At 43.5% G+C, this 27,799-nt stretch overlaps 2 protein-coding genes across 2 annotated transcripts in view; one reads left to right on the top strand and one right to left on the bottom strand.

Moving 5' to 3' along the window:
* myl4 (myosin, light chain 4, alkali; atrial, embryonic) overlaps positions 1–27,799 on the top strand; it is a 301,275-nt gene that overhangs the window by 21,788 nt on the left and 251,688 nt on the right. The gene's annotated exons all lie outside the window — the stretch shown is intronic.
* Positions 295–26,319, bottom strand: cd79b (CD79b molecule, immunoglobulin-associated beta). Its single transcript, XM_051918926.1, has 5 exons — positions 26,163–26,319; positions 20,413–20,736; positions 13,967–14,085; positions 8,982–9,032; positions 295–1,632 (listed from the first exon to the last, which is right to left on the bottom strand). Exons 1-5 carry the CDS (start codon positions 26,230–26,232, stop codon positions 1,531–1,533), a joined length of 666 nt encoding a protein of 221 aa, XP_051774886.1. The 5' UTR covers positions 26,233–26,319; the 3' UTR covers positions 295–1,530.

Here is a 27,799-nt window from a genome sequence, read left to right as displayed (position 1 = left end):
CAAACACGGAATCAAAATTCAATGCGATATTAACAAGTTAATTCCAAATATTGTTTTTACTGAAGTGTTACAGTTCATAGTGAAAGTTTAAACAGTATTTGTGTTTTGATTTCAAAGCCAAACAGAATGAAAACGTTTAACTCAATGAACGCAACATGAAACATCATTTTCTTTCAATTTATTACGTTTTACTATTTTTTTTTTTACTATGGTTAATTACTCACTGTAATGTAAAATAGTTAGTTCTATTATGCATGTGTAACAATTCTCATGAAAATAACAATTGCTTCCGGTTACCCATAGCTGGGGGTTGGCGAGCGAAGTGAGCAGGGGGCAGTGCCCCTTTGTTTTTTCTAAAGAATGATATTTTCACTTCCACTGTAATAAACTGTTTTCTTGGTTTCTGTTTACACCTTCAGCCAAACCTGTACATTACGCTGATGGTGACCGCTTAGTTTCGATCCTACAAATGTCGCACCACAACACGTAAATGTCATTTCAATGAATAAAATAAACTCAGAGACTTTATATTATCACAAAATTCAATGAGACTGATGTATTATGATTATCCATAGATAAGAAACACGGGCAAAAATTCCTATTTTCTGTATTCTCACATATGCAAACAACGCAATATAAACGTCCCATCGATGCACAACCTCTGTTTTTTTTTTTCTACCCACGAGAGATGAATTATGGAGAACAACTTAAGCGAGCCAAGAGCGAATGTCACCACGATACTTCACAAGTAATAACACAAGTTTTAATGGGAGCCCACTGGGGTGATGAACACAGTTAGCAGTGCAGTGCATTCGAGAGCTGCAGTCCGGGTGGCCGATTTGATCGTTCAGTTTTGTTTTGCCATTGTCAGTGTCTTCTATGATACATTATTGCTATTATTTATTTTTATGGTGTCATTGTTGGTGTTTGTGTTATTGTTGGATCGTGTAGGTCATCAGACGTTAAGATCAAACATCGCTAGTATGCAAAAATCGTATTAAACAATATAATTGGGCAGTTGTATTGAGTGTGAGTGTTCGTAGGTCTGTATTTTATTTTATGTTATTGTTTCTTAAATGCCCAAATTTTGCCACCCCGGGTGAACATCTAGCCGGCCCTGATTATCGAGTGTTTGTTTAAAACACATCAGGTGGCAGTCTGAACCCCCAGGGTGTCTTTATGTCTTTGTAACAGAACACCTGAATCGACACTCTACTTGGGCTAGAAGTCATTTTGTACTAAACTGAACACGGTCTATCAACTTATTGTCTATTATCTTTCGATAACTAGTTGACCCCCCCATCCCACCCAATTCCCCCAAATTCCCCCAACGCAGTTTTAGCTTATTGACGCTCTGTCAGCAAAGGCGTAGGCAGCAGTGGCCTTGAAGGCTCTCTTGCAGCGGGACAGCAGAACGACGCCATGTCCATCATTGGGCTACATGATTGGCAGGCGATGTGATGTCAGAAAGCACAAGACCACCCTTCTTCAATCAGCGTGTAAAAGCCCCAGCCGGAGGCATTTGGGGGCTCATTCTTCACAAGGGTGTTCCCCGTGGGTCCACTTGGCATTTGCAATTTGCCGCACGGTGTCAATGTCTTCATAAGTGGCTATCTGCTCGATTTCCAGTCCCTGGAGAAAGCAAAAAAAAAAAAGACCAAATCCGTCACTTAGAAAATCGATGAGCCGCCCGGCACAGTAAACACTTCATACAGTAGTGACATTAAGCGCTTTGAGTAGGTAAAAAATAAGTGTCATTTTTATTTATTATTATTATGGTATACACTGCCACACTAAGTAGCAGAGGTGGGTGGTAACGACTTACATTTACTTGAGTGACCATTTTAAAAAATTTGCACTTCAAAGAGTAGTTTTATTGCACCATACTTTTTAATTTTACTTGAGTACATTGGTGAAGAAGAAACGCCAGTCTTACTCCGCTACACTGGGCAACACTCGACTCGTTACTTTTTTTCCCATTTACACATTATGTAGCCGCTGAAGTACAAGGCGAGATCAAGCACAGAAAGAAATCTCTCAGTCCAAAAGTTTGTTTTTAAAAATATTTAGTGAAAAGTTAAAAGCAAATAATTCACACAAGAATAAAGAAAAAAGTAGTTACACACATAGAATAACAGGCAAAAAAAAGGAAAAATGTATCTTCTCTATACTTTTCTTGAGAAACTTTACTTATTTCTGTACTTAGAAGTTCTTCTTCTATACTTAAAGATTCTTAGCTTCTTCTCCTGTACACTTTAAATGTACGGTGCAGTGCGTAAATAAGTGCTGTTTTCTTAGAGTTACTTCACACACTCTAAAGGTCCGTAGGCACGGGCACAGTTTAAAATCTTGTGCCCTCCACACCTTACACATGGAAAGGCTGGTCACTACCTGAAGAATAATGTTTAGTCAAACAACATAGAAATAGCTAGAATATACCAATTTTACTCAACTTGTGGGAGTTTTAGGAACCTCCCATTATCATCTGGTAAAATATTTATGAATCTTTATATAACTAGGAAATGGCTCTTACACATTAGATACCCTATATTTTTGCCACAGGGAAGCCGCCAGTGGATCTACTGCATGACTGTTTCACCAACCAGACGTAGCAACAATAATCACATGACTCCGTTTCACCAATCGGACGTAGCCATGCAGTCACATGACCACACACAAACTACCTGCGTCTGCAGCCTGTGAGAGACTGTGAATTTCCTCTTGGGATTAATAAAGTATCCTATCTATCTATCTATCTATCTATCTATCTATCTATCTATCTATCTATCTATCTATCTATCTATCTATCTATCTATCTATCTATCTATCTATCTATCTATCTATCTATCTATTATATTATATTATAGTGCCTTTCACATCTATCTGTCTATCTATCTATCTATCTAGTCATGCGGGTCTCCTGTTCACTGCTAAACGGTCACAGCCTCACTGCAAGAACCTTGAGAGCCAACTGCTGCTGAAGCTTAACCAGCACTTCACTGAGTGAAGAACAAACAGGTTTTAACCAAACACGCACAGACGCAGACAGTCAAGGTAAAGTGAGACTTCTTGTATGTGCACAAGCTGCCTTGTTCTAATGATATTTTCTATCATTCATCCATCATCCAACCCGCTATATCCTAAGTACAGGGTTACGGGTGTCTGCTGGAGCCAATACCAGCCAACACAGGGCACAAGGCAGGAAACAAACCCTGGGCAGGGCGCCAGCCCACTGCAGGGCACACACACACCCACACACCAACCACACACTAGGGACAATTTAGAATCGCCAATTAATATAACACACACATGATGTTAAGCACAGGGTTCCACATGCTAACATACAGTGGATTCACAAAGTACTTCACTTTCTGCCCAGTTTATTGTGTTGTAGATTTAAGCTGCCAAAATCTGCCATCTTAACCCATCAATCTACACTCTATCCATCCATTACCCAACCCGCTATATCCTAACTACAGGGTCACGGGGATCTGCGTGAGCCAATCCCAGCCAACACAGAGCGCAAGGCAGGAAACAAACCCTGGGCAGAGCGCCAGCCCACCGCAGGGCACACACACACCCACATACTAGGGACAATTTAGAATCGCCAATGCACCTAACCTGCGTGTCTTTGGACTGTGGGAGGAAACCCACGCAGACACGGGGAGAAGATGCAGAACCCGGGTCTCCTAACTGCGAGGCAGCAGCGCTACCCACTGCGCCACCGTGCTGCCTCATTTTCTATTCAGCTGTGCTGAATATACAGTATTGTACTGTCAGTGTACAGTCAGTATATCTCGTCACTGTAAGTAGTTGGCACTGTTCAAACATACATGTTACCTGCTGTAGGTATCGGCTTCAAAAGCTTTGTTGTGAAAAACTGAGATTTGGAACTTTGTGTTATTTGTGCATCTCTGTTTTGTAAAGATGTTATTTATTTGTACTCATTTTTTATCTTATTATTTGGAAATAACAGAATTTGCACATTATTTTATATTTTTGTCTGTCTTATTACAACATTTCTAAAAAATAAATCATTTATTATGATCAAACAGTTACTCAGTACTTGAGTAGTCCATCCATCCATCCATTTTCCAACCCGCTGAATCCGAACACAGGGTCACGGGGGTCTGCTGGAGCCAATCCCAGCCAACACAGGGCACAAGGCAGGAACCAGTCCTGGGCAGGGTGCCAACCCACCGCAGGACACACACAAACACACCCACACACCAAGCACACACTAGGGCCAATTTAGAATCACCAATCCACCTAACCTGCATGTCTTTGGACTGTGGGAGGAAACCGGAGCGCCCGGAGGAAACCCACGCAGACACGGGGAGAACATGCAAACTCCACGCAGGGAGGACCCGGGAAGCGAACCCAGGTCCCCAGATCTCCCAACTGCAAGGCAGCAGCGCTACCCACTGCGCCACCGTGCCGCCCTACTTGAGTAGTCTTTTCACTAAATACTTTTTTACTCTTACTCGAGTCATTTTTTGGATGACTACTTTTTACTTCTACTTGAGTCATATTATTTTGAAGTAACGCTACTCTTACTTGAGTAATAATAATCCTCTTTAATAAAATCCGTGTGTGCGTCCAGGTGTCCGTGTGTGTGTCTTCTGGTGAAGTGTGCATGTGTGGGGCATGGTGCGATGCACAATATTACTGTCAGAGAAAGTTAGAGGCGTTTTACGGAAATACAAACCAGTATTACTGTGAGAGGAAATTAAAGGTACACAATACAGTGACGCATATTACAGCCACATATGAGCCAGTATTACTGTCACAGAAAATTAAAGACACACAATACATGGCGGCAGCCCACGAAGAACGGTCAGCTCAGCAAGTAAACATCAAGAAAAGAAAGGCTGAAAGACAAAGAAAAATACGATCAACATACAGAATGAGGTCAAAGTCCCTTGCCATTTAATATAGACTGGTCCTACTAATGTTTATGCACTACTGTTCTAGCGCCCGTTATTGTAACGGGCTTACTGACTAGTAATAATAATTCATTACATTTATATAGCGCTTTTCTCAGTACTCAAAGCACTAAGTACAATTTTTGGCTACTCTACCCACCTCTGCTAAGTAGAGGAGCAGATGATGTAGAATCGAGTAAACTTGGACAGCAGACACGCTTGGGCAGAGTTAATGCAAATAAATGTATGACATGAAGGAGGAAAAACCTTAGATCAGAATGCAGAATGGGAGGACTGAAATTTGAAAGTACACTATAGGCCAGTGGTTCTCAAACTGTGGGGTGCATGAAGTAACAAAAAGGGGGGCATGAAGATGTAAAAAAGAAGAAAACAAGAATCAAAAATATGAAAAATCCATCTATTGAAAGCAAAACAAATTAACTTAAACTACATTCTGATACTAGAAAAATAAATATAGAGTTAGATAAATGTCGATAAAAGTTTTATGTAGGTCTATTAAAATATGCATCTATGATATATCATTAATTAAAAAAGAACAAATTGGTATTAGTGGGCTCCTTTCAAAAAAAACCTTGGGGGGGGGGGGCGATTTAAAACTGTTATGAAAACTCGGGTCGCAAATACTTAAAGGTTGAGAAACGCTGCTTTAGGAGAAGGACCTGAGAGTCCCAAGGCACTTTACCACCACAGGAGCTTTTTTCAGCAATCAGAGACTCTTTAGGAACTCGGAGACTTCTCTAGCATTCCTACTGCAGGAACTCGGGCCAATTGTAGCACCTGGTAATCTTTTTTTTTTTTTTTTTAGCTCCTCCTTCAAGGTGTGGACTTTTCCTTCAATCAGGAACTATTGTGGGTGGGGCTTGGGCAATGACTTGTGCTGATTGGTTGACCACAAGCACTGGCGCCGTCTTACAAATCTGTTACTAGCTTGGACTTTGGATCTTCTTGAAGCAATGAGGGGAGGCTGTCCCCCTTTGCACTGCATCACTCTTCATAGCCGCACCCCACCATACGTCGCATAATCTCCCCTGTGAAGTTGCGATTGCTTCAAAGCAATGGAGGCGGGGCTGTGAATTCCGGAATGTGCCTCACTTTCCACATTCTCACTCTTCTTTGCATGTCACATATTTTGCAGAAAAGTTACAGTTCTTGTTGTGCAGTGGGAAGTGACCAGGGACCACAAGTGGCTCAGCACCTACAGAACATCATACAGGAATTCATTGGTTTCTGAAAACAACGTTCCTGTGGTTGGAAATTGCCTACAGTGGACCCATCACTATCTCCATTCAGGCCGTGCACAGAAGCGATCAAGAGAGTTCCTAGGCTGTTAAGTTATATAGCGTGTGGCGGACAGCAGATCCCAGCCGGGACACCACTGAGATGGAAGGATGGGGGCAGGCAGCTTTTCCATTACATTGCCTCCCCCGCAACGCTTGATGGCAGCTCCCCTGGAGTGTAGCGGTGCCCCGGATTCCCACAGGGCATCCTGGGACTTGGAGTGCAGTTTCTCAGCCCTATTGGGTATCATGGGTGCCACCGGGAGGAGCCATGTCTCATGAAGCACTCCTAAGTCACGAGGATGGGAGCCTTGAAGTACTTCCAGGCTGTTAAGGAAAAAGCCAATTCTCCATCTGACCCTGAAGTGCGAGCAAGTCATGTGGGCGGAAGGACAGAAGCACTTCCAGGTCAAGGACTATATAAAGAACTGTTTGGGGACCCAGCAAGGGAGCCGGAGTCGGGTGGAGGTGGATGAAGCTTGTTGGGAGGTGTGGTGGAGAAAGAGAAAGAGAAAAGAATAGTGCTTAGTTATTTGTGGCTGTGGTGCTTGAGGCACTATACAAGAGGACAAAGGGGGCAACAGTGACCCCCTAGTGTCCATTATATGACAAGCGCCTTGTCAAGGGAGGTTATGCTAAAGTCCTACAACGCACTAGTGAGGCCTCACCTGGGGTACTGTATTCAGTTTTGCTCTCCATATTGTAAAAAGCACATAGCAATGCTAGAGAAAGTTGAGAGAAAGGGCAACCAGGCTGAGTTTAGGGGGTCTAAGCTATGAGGAGAGACCATGTGAACTGAGAAGGTCCAGCTCATTCAAACAGAGACTGAGAAGGGAACCTGATATGAAGCGTTTTAAAATTCTGAAAGGAATTAGTGCTGTGGATCCCAGTAGTTACTTGAGGATAAATTCTGCAACAGGAACATGGGAACACGTTTGGAAACTTGGTAGGGACGGATTTCGCTCAAATGTCAAGAAACACAATTAGGAATAAGTTACCCAGGTCTGTGGTGGAGAGCAGGACTTTGGAGACCTTGATGTTGTTGTGGAGTGGATAGACAAGCTCGCTGGACCGAACAGCCCGTTCTCATTGCCGCTTTTCTAAGGTTCTAACATACTGACGTGTCTCGTGGAGGGGTGGCTTCATACACCCTTTAAAATAAAAGGTGCCCTAGTGGATCCTTAGAGTCATGGTGACCAAAACTACCATCCACATCAGTGGTCCAGGAAGAACCTTTCTTTAGTTAGACCTGCAACAGGTTTCTGTGCAGCAAATCACCAGAAAACAGATGATATGATTGTGACCTCCCAATGGTTTCCTGGTATCTGTCCTGCCGCTCGCTGCACACAGTAACCCTGACACAGTTCAGGTTTTCTTGATCTGCTGGGTCGCCTACCAGATATTAAAGGCCTTGTCGAGTCCAAAGAACCAACTTCATATGCAAAGAATGAAATGGTACTCCAGCAAGTAACGGTTTTATGAGGAAACCACACCACGTACTAAAGTGCCATTTCAGAACCAGGATGAAGTTCCCTGTGAAAGCCACCAATCGATCCACTCCTTTACATTTGTCCAACAGCCGAGCCCACCTTGGTACTAAAACTCTCAGGCACTATAATGGAAACTCCAAAGACTCTTGTTACCCCTGTAACAAACGGCCGGGACGCCCACAGAGTTGGAAGGATGGGGGGAAGGCAACCTCTTTGGGACATTGGACATGAGACATTGAATGGCAGCTTCCCTGCAGTGCCGCTGTGCCCCGAATTCCTACAGGGCACCATACGACATGTAATTCAATACCACAGCCCTGCTGGGTACCATGGGTGCCACAAGGGGATGCTGCAAGAGAACCGGGGCTGTCGTTTCTCATCCATAGCCCAGAAGTACTCCCAAGTCATGAGGACAGATGCCCCAAAGTACTTCTGGGCTGAAGAAAATTCAAGTTACAGGCAGAGTGGTGGCTCTGAGGCAAGGGATCTGCACTGGCAATCAGAAGGTTGCCAGTTTGAATCCCGTAAATGCCAATAGGGACTCTGCTCTGTTGGGCCCTTAACCTGCAATTGCTGAGCACTGTGAGTAGTGAGAAACGTGCTATATAAATGCAAAGAATTATTATTATTAAGTTCTCCATCCTGCGGTGGGTTGGCACCCTGCCCAGGATTGTTTCCTGCCTTGTGCCCTGTGTTGGCTGGGATTGGCTCCAGCAGCCCCCGTGACCCTGTGTTCGGATTCAGCGGGTTGGAAAATGGATGGATGGATGGATGGAAGTTCTCCATCTGGAAGGACAGACGCACTTTCAGGTCGAAGACTATATAAAGGACTGCTGTGAAACCAGCAAGTGAGCTGGAGGCAGGTAGATGGTGGACGAGAGAGAGAATTGTGTTTAGTATTTGATGACTTGCCTGTTTATTGGTGGCCGTGGTGCATAGGGGCGCAATGTACAAGAAGACAAAAAGAATTAAAATATGCTTTCAACTTGTGTCCTGCGCGTCTGTCTGTTGGGTTTAAGGGGCAACAGCGCCTCCTAGCGTTCACACCCCCTTGGCTTAGCCTTAACTTTGCTGCTATGTATATTTTATGGTTCTTTGTGTAAGGTGGACTACACGCTCTAGTTTTGGATTTCGTTGGCACCTGTAAGTGGAGTCCGGTTTCTCAAATTAACCTACGATGTATCTATAGCAAATTATCTTTTAATTCTTTACTTGTGATACAGCATAAAAAAAATGGTTTGTTTTACTCAAGTAATAAGAAAACTTACCTCATAAGTGTGTTCTTCATTGTATTCCTCGGGATCCGCTTTGTTTCTCATCTGCAAGAGTAAGACCGGCGATTTCATTGAAATCAGTTTCTTAGCAGGTGCCCCCCTCGTCACGCCCCTCATTCAGGCCCCTCCCACTCACAATTACACACCACGCCCCTCTTTCTGAGCACCCATCCCCTAGTAGAGTCCAGCTGCAGACCTCCAGAGCTCCGCTCCCTTGAGGAGATGTGATGGTAAAGATTAGCGCTGTGGGAGGAGCTGTCTGACTCAATGTGACATAATCGTGCAGTCTGATTGGATGTTCAGCGGAGGTGTAGAGGTCTGCAGCTGGACCCCTTCTCTGATCGCTGAAGACATGCCTCCTTCTTACAGGGTGACGTCCAGTGCTGGATTAACCATATAAGCAAAGTAAGCACATGCTTAGGGCATCACGGGTAAAGGGGGGGGGCACCACAAAAGTTTTTCATGGCTGAATTTATTACATAAATTATTAAATTTACAGCCATTTTCAAAATTTAATGAAAAATGAATAATGCCTCCCTGTACCTCCCTATGCCATCACTGCTCGTGGATGGCGCCTTACACAGTACGTTCTGCATACTGGTGCCATCTATGATGTTATGTCAAAATATTGTGAAAATAATTCGATTCAAAACAATGTTTTTATATTTTTAAATAATAGTTAATAGTTGATTAAAAATTATTATCATGTAATAATATTTCCCAGTTGAAATATATTAAAAATCCCATCAGAACAACTATGCATCAAGGCAGGCTGGATGGCTTATCTCTATTATGTATAGAAGCAGATGTGTTACGTAAGATTTGATTATGAAGATCTAATCAAAGAGTTTGCAAGGAAAAAAAAGTAGGAGAAAATTATTAAGATAAAAGTCAAATGAAGCATACAAAAATAAATATTTTTTTCCTTCTTACTGTAAGTATGTTTTGTTTAATTTCGAATTTTTGATAATAAAATAAAGTATTATTTTCTAGTTTATTGTTTTAATATTTTGAATTACTAGTGTAAGGGGGCACCAAAATTACTTAGTGCTTAGGGCATCTAAGGGTCTTAATCCGGCCCTGGTGATGTCCGTCTGGGTAGTCGGAAGTTTGATCGTCAAAAACAAATTCTAAGGGGCTTTGCAAAAGATTCAACATGGACGTTTATTTTACTTGAATTTTTTTACCAGCACTAGTTGCACTTCTCCTTAATGTTGGATGCAGTAGCACAAGCAATGCAGGGCTTGTAAAACGTCACATTAGCAGAAGCCACGCCCCCAGTGACCGCCATGGTGTCATGGCAACCGAGCACCAATTAGGAAACAAAATGACACACAAAATGGGGCCTGTTCCCCTTCAGCAGGGCTTCTGATAAGCAAAAGGGTTTGTGGTACATTGGGGGGGGGGGGATACCGAAGACCACTGGCACATGAAACAGCATTCATCCAAAAAGTCCCAGCATAACTCCTAAGACTGCCAAATGAACGGAGGCTTTCTTGTTCTTGTTAATGTAATGAGCTCTGGGTACAGACCTCACTCTGAGAATACCCGGAGATGCACAGCCCAGGGGGGGCACAGACATGGCGACTCTGACTGCTGAAGCCCATTGGCCCGAGTGTGTCGGGCTGGTGAGCAGCAGATTGGACTCTGGACTTGGGGCCGGGGGAAAGAGTCTGACGCCAGGTGAGACGGACCTGAGTGACATGCAGGAAGAGGACACAGGGGACAAGCAGCTGGGAGCGAGTGGCACCTCTGAAGACCTGAGTGGTGGGCGGAAACCATGCTGAAGGGACCACCGATGCTTTTGAGGGCCATTCAGCAACAAACAGGGTTAGGAGGCTAATTCCATTCCTCCATCATTCCATGATGATGATGATGATTATTATTATTATTATTATTGATAACATCCCTCTGCTCCTCAACTGGATTATGAGGGTTCAGTAGATTTAGCTACTAGATTCAGCTGAAGCTACCCAATGGTGGAATGCTACTGGGGCTGCTGGGACTTGTAGGCCATTTAAGTAGCGCTGCTCCAAGTTGGTGTTAATCTTCAGAACCTTGAATTTGTGATGTGATGGCAACAACTCAAGCTGGGAATGGCGTGGGTGAGCCCCCTCTCTGCATTCCATAACACTTGCTTATTAAACAGTTCTATGAGATTGGACCGTAGACACCTTGTTATTTTATTACTCCATTTTTCAATTTAATTTATTCTTTTTGGTTGCTGACATTAAGATTTACAAACCAGGGCCCTCGTTATATATATGGTTGCAAGACAAGGTCACTATCCAAAGACTGGACTCCTTCAGTGCTGTGTCTCTATGGGTACCACTGGTTTGACTTTGTGTTGCTTACGGAGTCCCGAATGAGGCACATTACTTGCATTGTGAGGAAGCGTCCGTTATGGCACTATGGCCTTGTGACATGATTACCCGAGGGTGGCCCAGCTCTCAGGACCCCCCATTACCAATGACCCGAATGGCTGGACTAGGCCAAGGGGACACCTATGTACCACCTGGCTGCAGTAGGTAGAAGGTCCTTTCCAGAGGGTGGGTGCAGGACCACGTGTCTGCCTGGGGGGTTGTCAACCAGGATCCCAAGCTGTTTCATTATATGGTGGGTGCAGCAATGTGCGGTACCAGTGCCAGCTCCCCAACCCCACCTGATTATCATCATCATCTCCAACTGGATTAACTGGGTATCAACATAAGAAGAATAAAACCTGATTCCTCCTGCCAAAAATAAAGACACCTTATCTGAAAGAAGTGGGGAGAAACGCGAGGTGCGGTAGCAACAAGCCTCACCTCCCATCAGACTGCGCTCTCCCTCACACACTGGGCTGATACCTCTAATTGGCGCGTGCCTGTCGCTGTCTCTCTGTATGTCGCCAATATAAGGTGTGCAGACACGTTTATTATACACCGTGACTTTGTACAGAATGGCTAATATCTTTAATGAATGTGTGTGACATATTTAGTCTCGCTGATTGGACATAAAACTGCAGTGAAAAGGCACCAGTGAGGCAGACATTACCGTGGCGTCCTGAAGGGGGCGCATGCGAGCCCAGCTGGTGCTCGTGTCTGCTGTTCTGCGCAGAGGCGCCGATAAGTTAGCGACATCAGAAAGTCACGTGCGCTGCAGCGGGCCGTTTATTTTTATATTTTGTTCTGACTGACTGCCAAAATGGAAGATTAAGACTTTTAAAACTAAAGGAAAATAAGGAGGACTGATATAAGAAAGTGACGGTGATTTTCGTGTGGAATGATAGGCGCATGGACTTCATTTACAAATAAAGGTAAGACCAGAAACGATTTTCAATTTTATAAAAATGGGGCCAGACTAAGAAAAAAAAAAATCCAATATTTAAAAACTTAAATTTTGACCTTAAATAAAATATTCTTTTGGTTTTTTTTTCTTGTTATCCTTTTGTTGAACAGTCTGCATTAAAATTGATGAAAGCGTCATAATTAACAGCTTTTAAAAACAACTAAACATTTCAATTAAGGTAAAAATTGAAATCCGTTTTTATGTACACCACTCTATACTTTCATTTGTATTGAATGTGAATTGTGGAATTGCAACGGCAAATTTGGAACACGTGGAGGGTGAGGAGCAAATGCGTTCTCTCTCTCTCTCTCTCTCTCTCTCTCTCTCGCCGCTCTTTCTTAGCTAAATGCGCGCCTTACCTGTGTGTGTAAAGAATGCTGATGAGATATGAAACATAAGTAGTCAATGCACATGTGCCAGTTGAATAGTGAATAAGCGACTCTTTGGGGTTCATATATTAGTAACTCTGACTCTGAAGAGTCACTAGCCATGAACCTCACCGCACGTCACTGGTTTGGTGTAGTTAGCGTGTCAATTAGTTTGATTTGTGACAAACTGTAGACGTTTATTACCAGACCGCTGGTCTGGACATGTGTTGATGTCACTTCTGCCCTGAAACTGCTGCGGTGACATGTGGTGCTGTGCAGTGGCGTAGCGTAGTGGGGGCGGCAGGGGCGGCCCGCCCCGGGCGGCACTTTTAGGGGGCGGCAAAATTTCACAATAAATAATAATAATGTAAAAATTTGAACCATACCTAAATAAGGGGGCGGCGACACTTCTCTCTGAATCTACTGAGGCACCTGCAGAGTGCAACGACGGACACCAGAGGGCAGTAAACCTCATGTATTCATAAAATATTGTGATATAATATAGTGGTATTCAAAAAATTTCCCCTTGGGATTAATAAAGTATCTATCTATCTATCTATCTATCTATCTATCTATCTATCTATCTAAACAAACAAAATCTTCTGAAGCCCTGTACACAGCGATAGTCCCATGTGGAGCAGCTTTTACGTGACAAGTCTGGCTAGCGTATGTCACTTAGATTGATGGCTTCTTAAAGCATCTCGTGATGATGACAGCAGTAAAAGCCACCCGCTATAAAAAGCTGTTTGATTCATTCATTTACATTTTTTTACGGCCACTCCTCTGGGCTCCAGTTGCACCCCACAGCACCCCTCCGGCCCCTCAGTTCCCCATCCTCTTTGGTGAGTTTGGCTGCCGTGATACTTTGTATTGCAGTGAGTGAGATTACATGAAATCAACTTTATCAAGCACAGGGGGAAATGTAGTTTTGCATTTCTTTCTTTTTCTCTTTGCCCACTGTGAAGATGCCAGTGCCAGTGCATTCTGGGATTGCCATCTTTATCAGAATGCCTGGATTAATGTCCACTCATCTATTTGTTGCCCTGATTATCCTGTTAAAGGTTGTGGGGGGCCGTGATTTTTCCCAGCAGCAATAAGCACAAAGCAGGAATCGACTATGATTGGGGTGCCAGTCAATAACTGCCCTCCCTTACCCACACTGGGTCAACTAAGAGAACTCGTCTGACTTTGGGAGGTGGGAAGGGAAACTGGGATACCCACAGGAAGGACGAAGCTGATATTGCGAGCAAGCGCAGCACATCACATCTAAGCATCCATACTTACTTTACCCAGCGTTACAACCACAGACACAATCAAAATGGCCAGCAGAAGGAACATCTGCATGAAAATGATGGCTTCCTTCATGGTGTGTTTGCTCCTCATATCTGTTGCCTTCATGAAACCTTAAAAATGAAGTGCATCAGTTAACAACATCATTTTTAGACAGCAGGTTTGCCCCTTCAGTAAACTGCACCATCCGTATGAGCAGAAGCCCCGAGTGGTCTTTCACACCCAAGTAACTTTAGGCCCAAACCCGGTCTGGAATCCTGGGGATGGGTATGGGATTTAATTTTTTTATTTTTGGATTTCACCGGCCTGAACTCTGTTTGGAAACAGAAGTTTAAATTCTTTGGATTATTCTGCAGCATCCTAATAAAAAGCCCCTGCCCCAAACACACACACACACACACATAGTGTCATTGTGAATTTTCCTAAACATCGTCACTGAATTTACTCCTTGAAAACGTTCAACTATTTACAAAGTGCTTAACCTGACTTTGTCAACCAAAATTTTAACCAAGTGTTCTGGTCCTATAAAGTAAACCATCTGAAGTCCATTGTGGATAGGACTATGATGGTCAGTCACGTGTCCATGCGTGATTTTCTGTTCATGTATGTTGTGCTGCTGTCGGACACACGAGTAGGGGACATCTTCAGGACTTCTGTAATACGGGTTACAGATTTCAATTCTACACCAGACCACAGGAGGGCGCTGTTGCCTTACATATTTTTTTTTTTTTGCCTTCACACCTGAAGATTGACAAGATGAACTCTGACATCACTTCCAGATCTGAACAGGAAGTTCTGCCTCTTCCACACTGCACCCAGTTAACCTGAGACTTGCATCTGAAGAAGAAGCGTCAACGTGCCAATTAAAAAAGGGACCACCACTGGTGATGCTTTGTCATTTACTTCATCACAATGACTTTACGTTACATTGCATTACATCTGGATGTGTGCATGCATATGTCTTTGTTTTACGCCATTTGGGATTTGTAAAAGCTGTGTTAATTTGTGTGATGCGCCATCTGTTGGAATGACAAATGCAATGTTTTTTATCACTTTAAATGTTTGTGATTTGCCATCTGTTAGAATGATATACTGTATATAACACATGTCTCTGTTATACGGCATTTGATATGGAATTTGTTAAAGCAGTGTTAATGTTTGTGATGCACCATCTGTAGGAATGACCAATGCAATGCATTTTATTACTACAAAAGTTTGTGATTCACCCACTGTCTGCAATGCATATGTCTCTGTTATACACCATTTGGTATGGAATTTGTTAAAGCCAATAATATCTAACTGCAGAGCTGCATAGCCATACGTCACCCAAGGTCTACACCAGCAGTTCTAGGCCCACGGTTTTTGGACTCACAAGCATATAATATTAAATTAGACACCCTACCTTTTACCATAGCAGATCAGTTTAAATACCTAGGGGTAAATATCACAAGTAAACATAAAGCTCTTTATCAACAAAATTTTGGCGTCTGTATGGAAAAAATTAAGCAAGACTTGCATAGATAGTCAACCCTTCATCTCACTCTAGCCGGAAGAATTAACATTGTTAAGATGAATATCCTTCCTAAACTTCTCTTTTTATTTCAAAACATTTCAATATATATCAATAAATCGTTTTTTAAACAGTTAGATTCAATAATAACCTCATTCATTTGGAACTCAAAACACCCACGTATCCGAAGAGCGACCCTACAAAGACCTCAGGCAGAAGGTGGCATGGCTTTACCTAATTTTCAGTTTTATTACTGGGCAGCAAACATACAAGCCATAAAAACCTGGACACAAATAAATGAACACACACAGGCTTGGTCTGCAATAGAAGTAAAATCCTGTAGTACTTCTTTATATTCCCTGCTCTGCTCTCCAATAAATGAAAGTTATCGCAAATATACTAATAACCCAATTGTGCTTTACTCACTCAGAATATGGAACCAAATTAGGAAGCATTTTAAGATGGAAAATCTTTTATCAGTGGCACCTTTGCAAGGGAACCACCTCTTTCAACCTTCGCAAGTATATCCAGTTTTTAATACCTGGAAAAGTTTTGGGATTAAAATGCTCAGAGATCTTTATATAGACAACATATTTACATCTTTTGAACAATTACGTTCAAAATTTAACCTCCCAGCTACACATTTCTTTTACTATCTTCAAATTAGAAATTTTGTTAAACAGAAATTGCCCGATTTCCCCCACCTTGCACCCTCCACAATGCTGGAAAAAAATACTGCTCAATTCCGAGGAAACAAACACTATTTCCGCAATATATAAAATCTTATTAGAGTCCCTACCTTTCAAAGATCCAAGAGGACATTGGGAAGAAGATCTCTTAATCAATATATCAGAAAAGGAGTGGAAGGTAGCAAAGCAGAGAATTCACTCGAGTTCTATATGCGCAAAGCATAGAATTATTCAACTATAAATTATATATCGAGCTCATCTGTCTCGCTTAAAACTGTCCAAAATGTTTCGAGGGCAGGATCCAACCTGCGAGCGCTGCAACCAAGCTCCTGCCTCACTGGGTCACATGTTCTGGGCCTGCACCAAACTAACATCATTTTGGACAAAAATTTTTAAGTGCCTCTCAGACAGCCTTAGTATCACAATCCCTCCTAACCCACTAACAGCTGTGTTTGATGTTCTTCCAGACGGACTTGAATTGGAGAAGGACAAGCAAACGGTGATTGCATTCACTACACTTTTGGCACGCAGACTTATTTTGTTAAATTGGAAGAATCCTAATTCTCCTCTTATAAGTCAGTGGGAAACCGATGTTTTATATTATTTGAAATTGGAAAAAATCAAATTTTCAGTTAGAGGATCTGTACAAAATTTTTTCAAAACTTGGCAGGATTTAATCAATATTATTTTAGAATAAGAGAATTAACTATTATTGCATTTAACTCCCTTCTCCATCTCTTATTTATATAGATATTTACTTCTCCCCTTCTTTTGTCTAATGTTGCCTTATTAAAAAGCTTAAAGAAATTTTCCTTTAGCTAAGCTCTCCTTCTCAGGGGTGGGGTTTGATTTGTTTTCAAATTTGTTGGGTTATAAATTGATCTGTTTGTATGGAATGATTACAATGAAAATTAATAAAATAAAAATATTAAAAAAAAAAAAAAAAAAAAAAAGTTTGTGATTCACCCACTGTCTGCAATGCATATGTCTCTGTTATACACCATTTGGTATGGAATTTGTTAAAGCCAATAATATCTAACTGCAGAGCTGCATAGCCATACGTCACCCAAGGTCTACACCAGCAGTTCTAGGCCCACGGTTTTTGGACAGAGGTTAAGGTTGGGGGTTAGTATGGTTAGCATATAATATAAGCATTTAAGATTAGGGGTTACTTAATATTAAGGGGTGGTGTTGTTAGAGTTTGATGCTCTTAGCAAGTCAATCAATTAGATTTGTGCTGACCCATAAACTTCTGTCACCAAACTGCTGGTCTAGATGGGTGGTGACATCACTTCCATCCTAACACTGCTGGTCTAGAACTGCGGGTGTAGACCTGTGGTGATGTATGGTGCTGTAGCTCTGTTGGTGGATGCATCTCATACAGTAAAAGCAGCGTTAATATTTAGGATACGCCATCTGCTGGAATGTCAAATGCAATGAATTTTAGTACTACAAGTGTTTGGGATGTGCCACCAGTTCAGTTGGAATGATAGAAACACAGGACAGACCCACAAATACAGAGATGCACAGCCACTTGTCCTTTTATTAAGGTGGATATTTATTGATCTGTTTATGGAAACTGTAGAGCACTTTGGTCAATTGTTGTTTTAAATGTGGTGCACGAATAAAATTGACTTGACACTGAAAGACTAGAGAAATTACACTTTTGTCCATCTGAAATCCTAGTGTTGGGTCTACTATGGAACTAATCAAGCTTAAGTTTCAGGACCCCTAATCCCAGAGGGGCCTCAGGAATGACTTTAGTCCAAATTGCTTAAACATTTTGGATGTCTACTGCATAAGGAGTTTATTATAGATATATACATGGATGGATGGATATACAGTATCTATTTTCCAACCTGCTGAATCCGAACACAGGGTCATGGGGGTCTGCTGGAGCCAATCCCAGCCAACACAGGGCACAAGACAGGAACCAATCCCGGGCAGGGCGCCAACCCACCGCAGGACACACACAAACACACCCACACACCAAGCACACACTAGGGCCAATTTAGAATCACCAATCCACCTAACCTGCATGTCTTTGGACTGTGGGAGGAAACCCACGCAGACACGGGGAGAACATGCAAACTCCACGCAGGGAGGACCCAGGAAGTGAACCCAGGTCTCCTAACTGTGAGGCAGCCGCGCTACCCACTGCGCCACCATGCCGCCCTACTGTGTGTGTGTGTGTGTATATATATATATATAATAGAGAGAGAGAGAGAGTGTAATTTGTTACATCAATTTTAATCAATATCTGACATGTAGTGGTTACATTTTTAAAGCGGTTGCGGTGAACTGTTTATTAAAGAAGAATATTAAAGAAGGGGTCCCCATAACAGTTCAAGCTTCAGGGCCCACCACCCCTTCCTGACACTTGACCACACATACAGTGCATCCAGAAAGTATTCACAGCGCATCACTTTTTCCACATTTTGTTATGTTACAGCCTTATTCCAAAATGGATTAAATTCATTTTTTTCCTCAGAATTCTACACACAACACCCCATAATGACAACGTGAAAAAAGTTTACTTGAGGTTTTTGCAAATTTATTAAAAATAAAAAAACTGAGAAATCCCATGTCCATAAGTATTCACAGCCTTTGCTCAATACTTTGTCGATGCCCCTTTGGCAGCAATTCCAGCCTCAAGTCTTGTTGAATATGATGCCACAAGCTTGGCACACCTATCCTTGGCCAGTTTCGCCCATTCCTCTTTGCAGCACCTCTCAAGCTCCATCAGGTTGGATGGGAAGCGTCGTTGCACAGCCATTTTAAGATCTCTCCAGAGATGTTCAATGGGATTCAAGTCTGGGCTCTGGCTGGGCCACTCAAGGACATTCACAGAGTTGTCCTGAAGCCACTCCTTTGATATCTTGGCTGTGTGCTTAGGGTCGTTGTCCTGCTGAAAGATGAACCGTCGCCCCAGTCTGAGGTCAAGAGCGCTCTGGAGCAGGTTTTCATCCAGGATGTCTCTGTACATTGCTGCAGTCATCTTTCCCTTTATCCTGACTAGTCTCCCAACCCCACAGCATGATGCTGCCACCACCATGCTTTACTGTAGGGATGGTATTGGCCTGGTGATGAGCGGTGCCTGGTTTTCTCCAAACGTGAAGCCTGGCATTCACACCAAAGAGTTCAATCTTTGTCTCATCAGACCAGAGAATTTTCTTTCTCATGATCCGAGAGTCCTTCAGGTGCCTTTTGGCAAACTCCAGGTGGGCTGCCATGTGCCTTTTACTAAGGAGTGGCTTCCGTCTGGCCACTCTACCATACAGGCCTGATTGGTGGATTGCTGCAGAGATGGTTGTCCTTCTGGAAGGTTCTCCTCTCTCCACAGAGGACCTCTGGAGCTCTGACAGAGTGACCGTCGGGTTCTTGGTCACCTCCCTGACTAAGGCCCTTCTCCCCTGATTGCTCAGTTTAGATAGCCAGCCCAGGCCTGGTCTTAGGTATTATGGGGCCATAGGCAAAAGGGGGGTCCAGGGGCCCCCTGAGGGGGGCGGAGCCCCCCTGGAAGCTCTGTGAAATGCGTGAAAATTAGACCAAGGAGTCGATCCGGGGCCCCCCGGACGCCAGGGCCCTAGGCGGTGGCCTACTTCACCTATGCCTAAGGCCGGGCCTGGCCGGCCAGCTCTAGGAAGAATCCTGGTGGTTTCAAACTTCTTCCACTTACGGATGATGGAGGCCACTGTGCTCATTGGGACTTTGAAAGCAGCAGAAATTTTTCTGTAACCTTCCCCAGATTTGTGCCTCGAGACAATCCTGTCTCGGAGGTCTACAGACAATTCCTTTGACTTCATGCTTGGTTTGTGCTCTGACATGAACTGTCAACTGTGGGACCTTCTATAGACAGGTGTGTGCCTTTCCAAATCATGTCCAGTCAACTGAATTTACCACAGGTGGACTCCAATGAAGCTGCAGAAACATCTCAAGGATGATCAGGGGAAACAGGAGGCACCTGAGCTCAATTTGGAGCTTCATGGCAAAGGCTGTGAATACTTATGGACATGGGATTTCTCAATTTGTTTATTTTTAATAAATTTGCAAAAACCTCAAGTAAACTTTTTTCACGTTGTCATTATGGGGTGTTGTGTGTAGAATTCTGAGGAAAAAAAATTAATTTAATCCATTTTGGAATAAGGCTGAAACATAACAAAATGTGGAGAAAGTGATGAAGCGCTGGGAATACTTTTCGGATGCACTGTACGTGCACACAGCCTGAAGATAACGCTTACCGTAGACCTTGAGCTCCGTGCCCATGCCGTTTTCCGTTAGATTTCCACCACGGAGCACACTGCAGTAATACACGCCGCTCTGCGCGATGGTCACCTTCGGCTGCCGGTAACGGGTGACGAGGACGGTTCCGTTGGCACAGGGGATGTCGTGTGTGCGGAGGTATTCCACAGGTTTGTCAGTGTGCTGCCTCGACCACTGCACTCGCACTGTCTCCATCTTGTAAGGCTTGCTTATGTAGCACTTGAAGTTCACGCTCACTCCGCTCTTGACCCCGATGTACCTCTGGTTTTGTTTCACTTTCACTCGCTCCGGAACCGTGAAAACTAGAAAGAGAAAGAACAGGAGACTTCGAGTCACTCGAAATTGGCCCATTTCTTTACATTTAGCTCGTTTAAAGACGCGCGATTTAGGAGTCAGGTTATAAAAAGGCGCTATAAAACTGACCGTGATGTAGGTTTAATGTTGGACATTAACAACATTAATCGGCATATACCGTACATTTTTCAAAAGAGATGCTGAATACCAACAATTCCCAACCTTTGATTATCTTGGGCACGTTTAGAAAACAGTGCGTGATTTCGAGCGTCAAAATACTCGTACGCCAAAAGAAAGGAACACACACATATACCCGGAAAAAATTAAGCGTACGCACATTCCTGCACCAATTTACCTTAGAAATCACAATCATTTTGAAAATGTGCATTCGTGAACGCGCCTCAGGGTTCCACCCTGAAATGACCAAATATGGAGCAGGCTAATCAATCTCATGCATATGCAATCAGGATGCTTCATTAGGGCGGGCCGTTTGAACATGTAATCCAATTTCCTTTTGTTTTTAAATTTGATATCAAGCTTTTAAAACTTGATATTTTAAAATTTCATATCGAGCTTTTGAAATTGAATATCAGGTGCTAATACATAGTATATGCATTTTAAACTCTCACATTATATATTATCATCATTTGATATCACATTTTTGAATTTTAATATGAAGCTTATAAAATTTGATATCACATTTTTACAATTTGATATCTTGCTTTTAAAATATGTTAAAACGGACGCTGGTGCAAATTGCCTTTTTTCTATGTCGGTAACAACATGTTATATATTATATGTGTGTACACCCACACCTCACCAAAACGAGATGCAGCACTTCATCGGTCTGTTAAAAGCTTCCAGCACAGCGGGCACGACGGAGTGAATCCTGACTGAGATATTCCTGTCCTGTCGGCCAGACTCCTGAGAAATGGCAGCTGATAGTCTAAACCCACAGGAAAAAAATGTTCTTCACTTCACTTCTGCGCGTTCGCCAACTTCCAACGTTCTTCCGCTCCATACATCCTGGTCAGCGTGATAAGTAAGGCACGTGCACGAGCTTGCTGTCCCACCCCAACTCCTCCCAAAATGACACCTCTTTGAATATGCAAATTAATATAAAGAGCCCTTAAGCGCAGGTGTAGCAAAGTGTAAAATTTTATTTATAATTTTATTTTTTTTGTTATGAACTTCCCCAAAAAAGTTGATCCCCGTAAACAGTTAATAGTATGCCAACAATATAATCTGTTGTAGTACGGGCGTTAATTAGAGTCACACCTCACAACCTGCATGCACCACATTTTTGGCTGTAAAGCCAGAAGCGCGGTGGACGCTGTAGGGGTAGGTTGTGGTTTCAGTTTCTTTCCTGATTTTTTTTATTTCATTTACTTTGTGTTAATAAATGAAATCGATTATAAATTATTATGATAGGGCGGCACGGTGGCGCAGTGGGTAGCGCTGCTGCCTCGCAGTTGGGAGACCTGGGGACCCAGGTTCGCTTCCCGGGTCCTCCCTGCGTGGAGTTTGCATGTTCTCCCCGTGTCTGCGTGGGTTTCCTCCCACAGTCCAAAAGACATGCAGGTTAGGTGGATTGGCGATTCTAAATTGGCCCTAGTGTGTGCTTGGTGTGTTTGTGTGTGTCCTGCGGTGGGTTGGCACCCTGCCTGGGATTGGTTCCTGCCTTGTGCCCTGTGTTGGCTGGGATTGGCTCCAGCAGACCCCCGTGACCCTGTGTTCGGATTCAGCGGGTTGGAAAATGGATGGATGGATAGATAAATTATTATTTACTAGGCAGAGGGGAGAAGACATTAATGTGACGCTCTGTCTATTTCTTTACTTTTGTTTTGAAAAGATATGCTATATATATTTTTTCTTTTCATTTGTTAAGAATATATAATTATAAAATTAGGATTTTTTTTTCGTATAAAGTCTATGTGTATTGTAAATAGTTCTCTTTGGAAAATTGGATTTTGGAAAATTGGAAGCCCGATTCCTTTCTGCCTTTTCGATTATTTGCAATCCGCCCCTCATCTTTTACTTGTTTCTGTGTCAAACATGCCAGTCTGCCCATTTTGAAATAATAGTGCAGCCCCCACTTAATTCGCTCCAACTGTGGTGGGCAGGAGCACATCCTGGTGACACGGGGTGCAAGGCAGGAACCAAACCTGCACAGGGGGTCGGTCCATCAAAGGACCCAATCAGGGACACTTGGGGAAGGGGGGCAATTTGGAAGAACCAAAAGCACAAGTGTTTGGGCATTTGATGGGCGGGGGGGGGGGGGGGGGGGCACGCAAAGTCCACACAGCTCACTTGTAGGGGCAGCACTTAAGCCAAGGGATGGCTAAAGTAAAAGTCCGACAAAGAATGAGTGGGCACACATCACCAGCCTCCATTGCAGCTTTGATTTTGTTTGTGTGTGTCTTTATGTGGCGTCCAAAATAAAGTTTGTATTTGCATTTTACCTGAGGATGTAGTTGTTACAGCACTCTGTGAAAGGCGCTATATAAAAATGAACTGAATGGAGCAATTTCACTTTGTCTTGCATATCCTTTACACACCAGCTGGGCGCACTGGGATCAGGAGACACAACTACTACCCCCCCCCCCCCCCCCAAAAAAAAACCTCATCGCCGTCCCACACCCACTCCACTGCCAGGCCTTTGCATTTCTTTTTATTTTTATCGTTTTTCTTCTTTTCACACACCACCTGCTCCTGTCTCACTTCTCCTTTTTCTAAGAGGTAAACAGGAAGGCGCTTGGCAGACATAATCTGTCGCCTCCGAATGCTCGTTAGTCGCCGCTGTGGTTCTTCTCAAACGTTTTAACGGCTCCAATTTTTGAGACTCCAAAATACGAAGACCTGCCAGACGACAAGTGCATTTAACCATCGAAACCTGAAATGTGGGTGGGTTTTGGGGCTCAGGGGGCATCACTTTGGCTTCCTACTCAGGATGTGCGGACAAAGGGTTCTGCCCCTGGGTCCAAACACAGCCTGCGTGGCGATGGCGTGGCGTCTTCTTAACTCCCAAAGGGATTCCCGATATGTTGGAAACTCAACGGAAGTTCCATACATGACGATGAACTGCGGTCCCATCCTGAGTTGGGGTCTTAACTTGCATCTTATGCTCCCCAGATCGGTGCCAGAGCAGTTTTTCAGGGCGATGCCATAGGGGAACCCTTTTTGTTTCCTTAGAGAACCATCCACATGAAGGTTCCAGAAAGAACCTTTTTGGTTATTTAGCTCAGTAGCTGGATTAGGATTCCGAGGTCCCATAAATTTTTAATGTCCTAACCTGTTTAATCCAGACTGGTGATTAGGGTTTTTTTTTTTTTTAGGGGGGGGGGGGGGCACTGGAGCCTATCCCATCTAGGATGGGGCACAAGGCCATCACAGGGAGAACACACACTCAGGAGCCAATTTAGAAATTCCGATTCAGCTGACCTTCATGGCTCTGGAAAGTTGCAGAAAGCACACAAAGAACATGAAGGACAACCCAGGATGTAAAAACTGAGTCTGCCACTGGGCCACCCATATAATTAATAAATTATTATTATTATTAACCCAGCCACAGAGGGTGCACAAACCAGTGTAGTCCCAAGCCCGGATAAATGGGGAGGGTTACGTCAGGATGGGCAACCAGTGTAAAATTTTGCCAAATCAAATATGTGGACAACAATTTTGGGCGATCCGCTGTGGCAGCTCCTAACGGGAGCAGCCGATAGAAGAAGATTATTATTATTATTATTATTATTAATAGATTTGTGAAATACGGGTGGCTTCCTGATTTTAAAAGGACTCTCGCTTCATACAATCACACAGGCTGAGCCCACCTTTTCATATCTTATCACGACCCCGCTTTACATTAAATATTTCTGTTCTGCCCCCATTTTAGGAATCTTTTCAAACCCTTTAAGGCCCGACTTCATTTTCAATTCAAAGAAGCCGCCCCAGAATCAAGTGGGGCTTCGTCAAACAATGGAGTAACGGGGAACCACACAATCCAGTAAAGAGCCATTAAAGAACCGAAGCTTGTAAGCGTGTGGCTCAGGGGGGTCATTTAGTCGGAATAAGAAACCCCCTGACCGGCGAATCCCCCAACCACCACATATCACAACAAGCTCCTTCCATTAGTGGATGTGTTGTTGCCCGTTTGCGCGACTTTCTCACGGCACGCGTCTTGTCATTTTCATGTGGACTTGCGGCTGCTGGAGACCAACGGCTGGCCTTACGACAATAAGCAGGGCCGAAAATGGACGAGCGCTTGAAGGAGCTTTGAACTCAACAAGCTCTAAATTATTTTACAGAAGCTATTCTTCCATTCCCGAATGTTGTGGCTTCCCGTAACTCTAAAACTGGACTAGGCGGGGTCTCTAAATGGATGAATGGATGGACGTGTCCATCTGTCCTTCGTTCAACAAACGCTTAAAATGTTTACGCGCACAGAGAGATAAATAGACAGATCAATGTGAAAGGCACTATATAATAGACAGATAGGGGACCTATAAATAAGTAGATATCTGTACACAGGAATTGCACTGTGTAAACGGAGAGAGAGTGTGTGAGGAGAAATGCACTATATAGTGAGATAAATGGACTTTATTTGTCCCAAAGGGGGAATGAAACTTTACACAAGCTCAAGAATGCGCCACCTGTTGAAAAACAATGCAGGATGGCGCTCCCTTAATGCCTCATTTAGATAAGTCGTGGGCGGACTCCCAACTTATAAATGCGAGCATTTACTTTCAAAGTATTTCCAATAATCAATTTTTCGATTATTTTTTTTTAGATTTCGCCCTGTCGCGTGTCGCTTGTCTGTGCGTTATTATATTCTGCACGAGCTGTTCATTGCGGCACGGGACAGAATTAAATTTAAATTAATAATGCGTAGTGAAAACGCGCACGTAGGTCCGATAATAACATGCTACAGAAGGCCAGCTATAACAGCAGTACTCTCTCTGCCAGACGTTAGAACTTTCAGATGATTCCGAGTCCTGCGCGTATCTGTCGTGTCCTGTCCGATTATCAATAGAAGGGTTTGCGGACGTCGAGCTTTAATTATAATAAACTTTTCTGCCCATCAGGTTGCCGCTACCATTTTTTTTTACTATTCCTGAATGAATGAACGAATTTCCCGCTGATCCTGCGGGTCATAAGTTTTAAGATCAAAGTTCCAGAGAACCCCATTAGCCGCCGCGGGACTTTAGTGTTTTATAACGTTAGATGTCATTCTGCGCAGCGTGTTGCAAATGTCTTGTAACTCACCCGTCTGTGTGAGCTTAGATTCTCTGTACAAACTCTTTGTGCCTAATGAGACATTTGCGGCACGCTACACCGTATGGAGTGAAAAATTATTAATTTTAGTCTCCTAAAAAAAACGTTTAGTGCAAAGAAAAATATAAAGCGCTTGGCGTATTAAAAGGACGCGTCGACTTACCGGCCGTGATGGTCATCTGCAGGACAAGCGCTTCAACCAGGACGCGCAGCTTGAACACTCTCAGCGCCATTGTGTCCCAAAGTGCCTCACCTGGGGACAGCAGGTCGCCGCTTTTAGCCCCCCCAGTCGCTGCACCCGCCACGCTTCGCGCGCACTTCCTCCTGTGAAGCTGAAGTTAGCAGCGCGGGGGCTCCCCCATCCTGCCAGGCTCATTTGCATAGACAACATTGTTTTTTTTTCTGTCCTTTATTTTCTTCTTATAGTTTAAATTTTCTTTTCTTTTGTAATTCTGTTTACATTCGTCACCAAATCAATACCCACCGGTTGCACCAAAAATTTGTTTCGGGGGTCCCTTTTCGCCTTATTAGGGGCTTTTTTTTTGCTGTACGGCTAAAAAAGCAATGCCATTACAAGACAGACCACCGTCCATCACTTTCTCCATCAGGTATAGGAAGACCCATTGAAGAAGTGAGAGAAACCCACAGAGACACAGGGAGGACATGAACACATGAGACAGGCTGGAATTTGAACCCAGGCCTTTGGAGCTGTGAGACCGCAGTGCTAACCTCTGTGCCACTCAAGAGTTCAGTGCTAATTCAGGTCCAGTTTTTTGAATGTCACTTCTCCATTACACGGTTGTCATCTTAGATACTTTAGCTGGTCTGTTTGGGTAACAATGGCAAAAGATGACCCAAAGAGTCCTGGGGGAAGAGATGAGTGTTAGGAACTGTAAAGGTGAGCTGAAATATACAGACAGTGAGATAACGAAGGCTTTGAACTTGCACGTTATTGAGGTATAAAGAGCAAGAAGTTGATAACCTCCCAAAAGTAACAGGGACTACTAAGGACATACTAAGTGACCTGGGAATTGTCGAGGGAGAAGAGCTGTGAGGATTAAATTGGCTGAAACTTCACAAATCGCCAATAAGTACATGCAGGCCAATGAGTTTAATGTGCATCACATTTAAATAAATGGAAGGAAGAAGAAGATCAACCCACACATGTCAGGTTATGGAGTGTTTGGGGGCTGTCAGCATGGGTTTAAATGAGGGGTCTCTAGATTTAGCACTTATTCAGGAGCTTAAACCCCCTCCTTGATAAAACCATTACCTCATGGAAAAGTGGGGTGGGGGGGGTTAGGTAGTTTTTATTCTGCTGACAAGTGAGGGGGGGGTCTTTTGATCTACTGTTGTGTTTTCACATGGTTAATGGGGGGGGGGGTCCCCCATGAAGTTTTCATGCTGTCAACAAAATATTAAATGCGAGTATACATTCCAGTTGATCGGGGGCTAAACGCTTGAGATCACGGGCTGAAACACTGGAAGCCCACCCTTAACAATGCCACTAACTCAGTCAGTCAGTCAGTCAGTCAGTCAGTCAGTCATTATCCAACCCGCTGTATACTAACTACAGGGTCACGAGGGTCTGCTGGAACCAATCCTAGCCAACACGGGGCGCAAGGCAGGAAACAAACACCAGGCAGGGCGCCAGCCAACCACAGGGCACAGTAGATGGCACTGTTTTTTTTTTTTGTTGTTTTTCCTTGTCACCTTGTTGATCTCTGCAATTTGCTTAATGCTCAGCAGATGTCATTGGTATTTTTTTGTCCTCTGTGTCGCTTCATTTGCCTGTCGCTT

This window comes from Erpetoichthys calabaricus, chromosome 14 (genome assembly GCF_900747795.2).
Source record: "Erpetoichthys calabaricus chromosome 14, fErpCal1.3, whole genome shotgun sequence".
Lineage (NCBI taxonomy): Eukaryota > Metazoa > Chordata > Cladistia > Polypteriformes > Polypteridae > Erpetoichthys > Erpetoichthys calabaricus.
The sequence above is the reverse complement of the archived record's forward strand: the minus strand, read 5'-3'. Positions and strand labels throughout refer to the sequence as shown.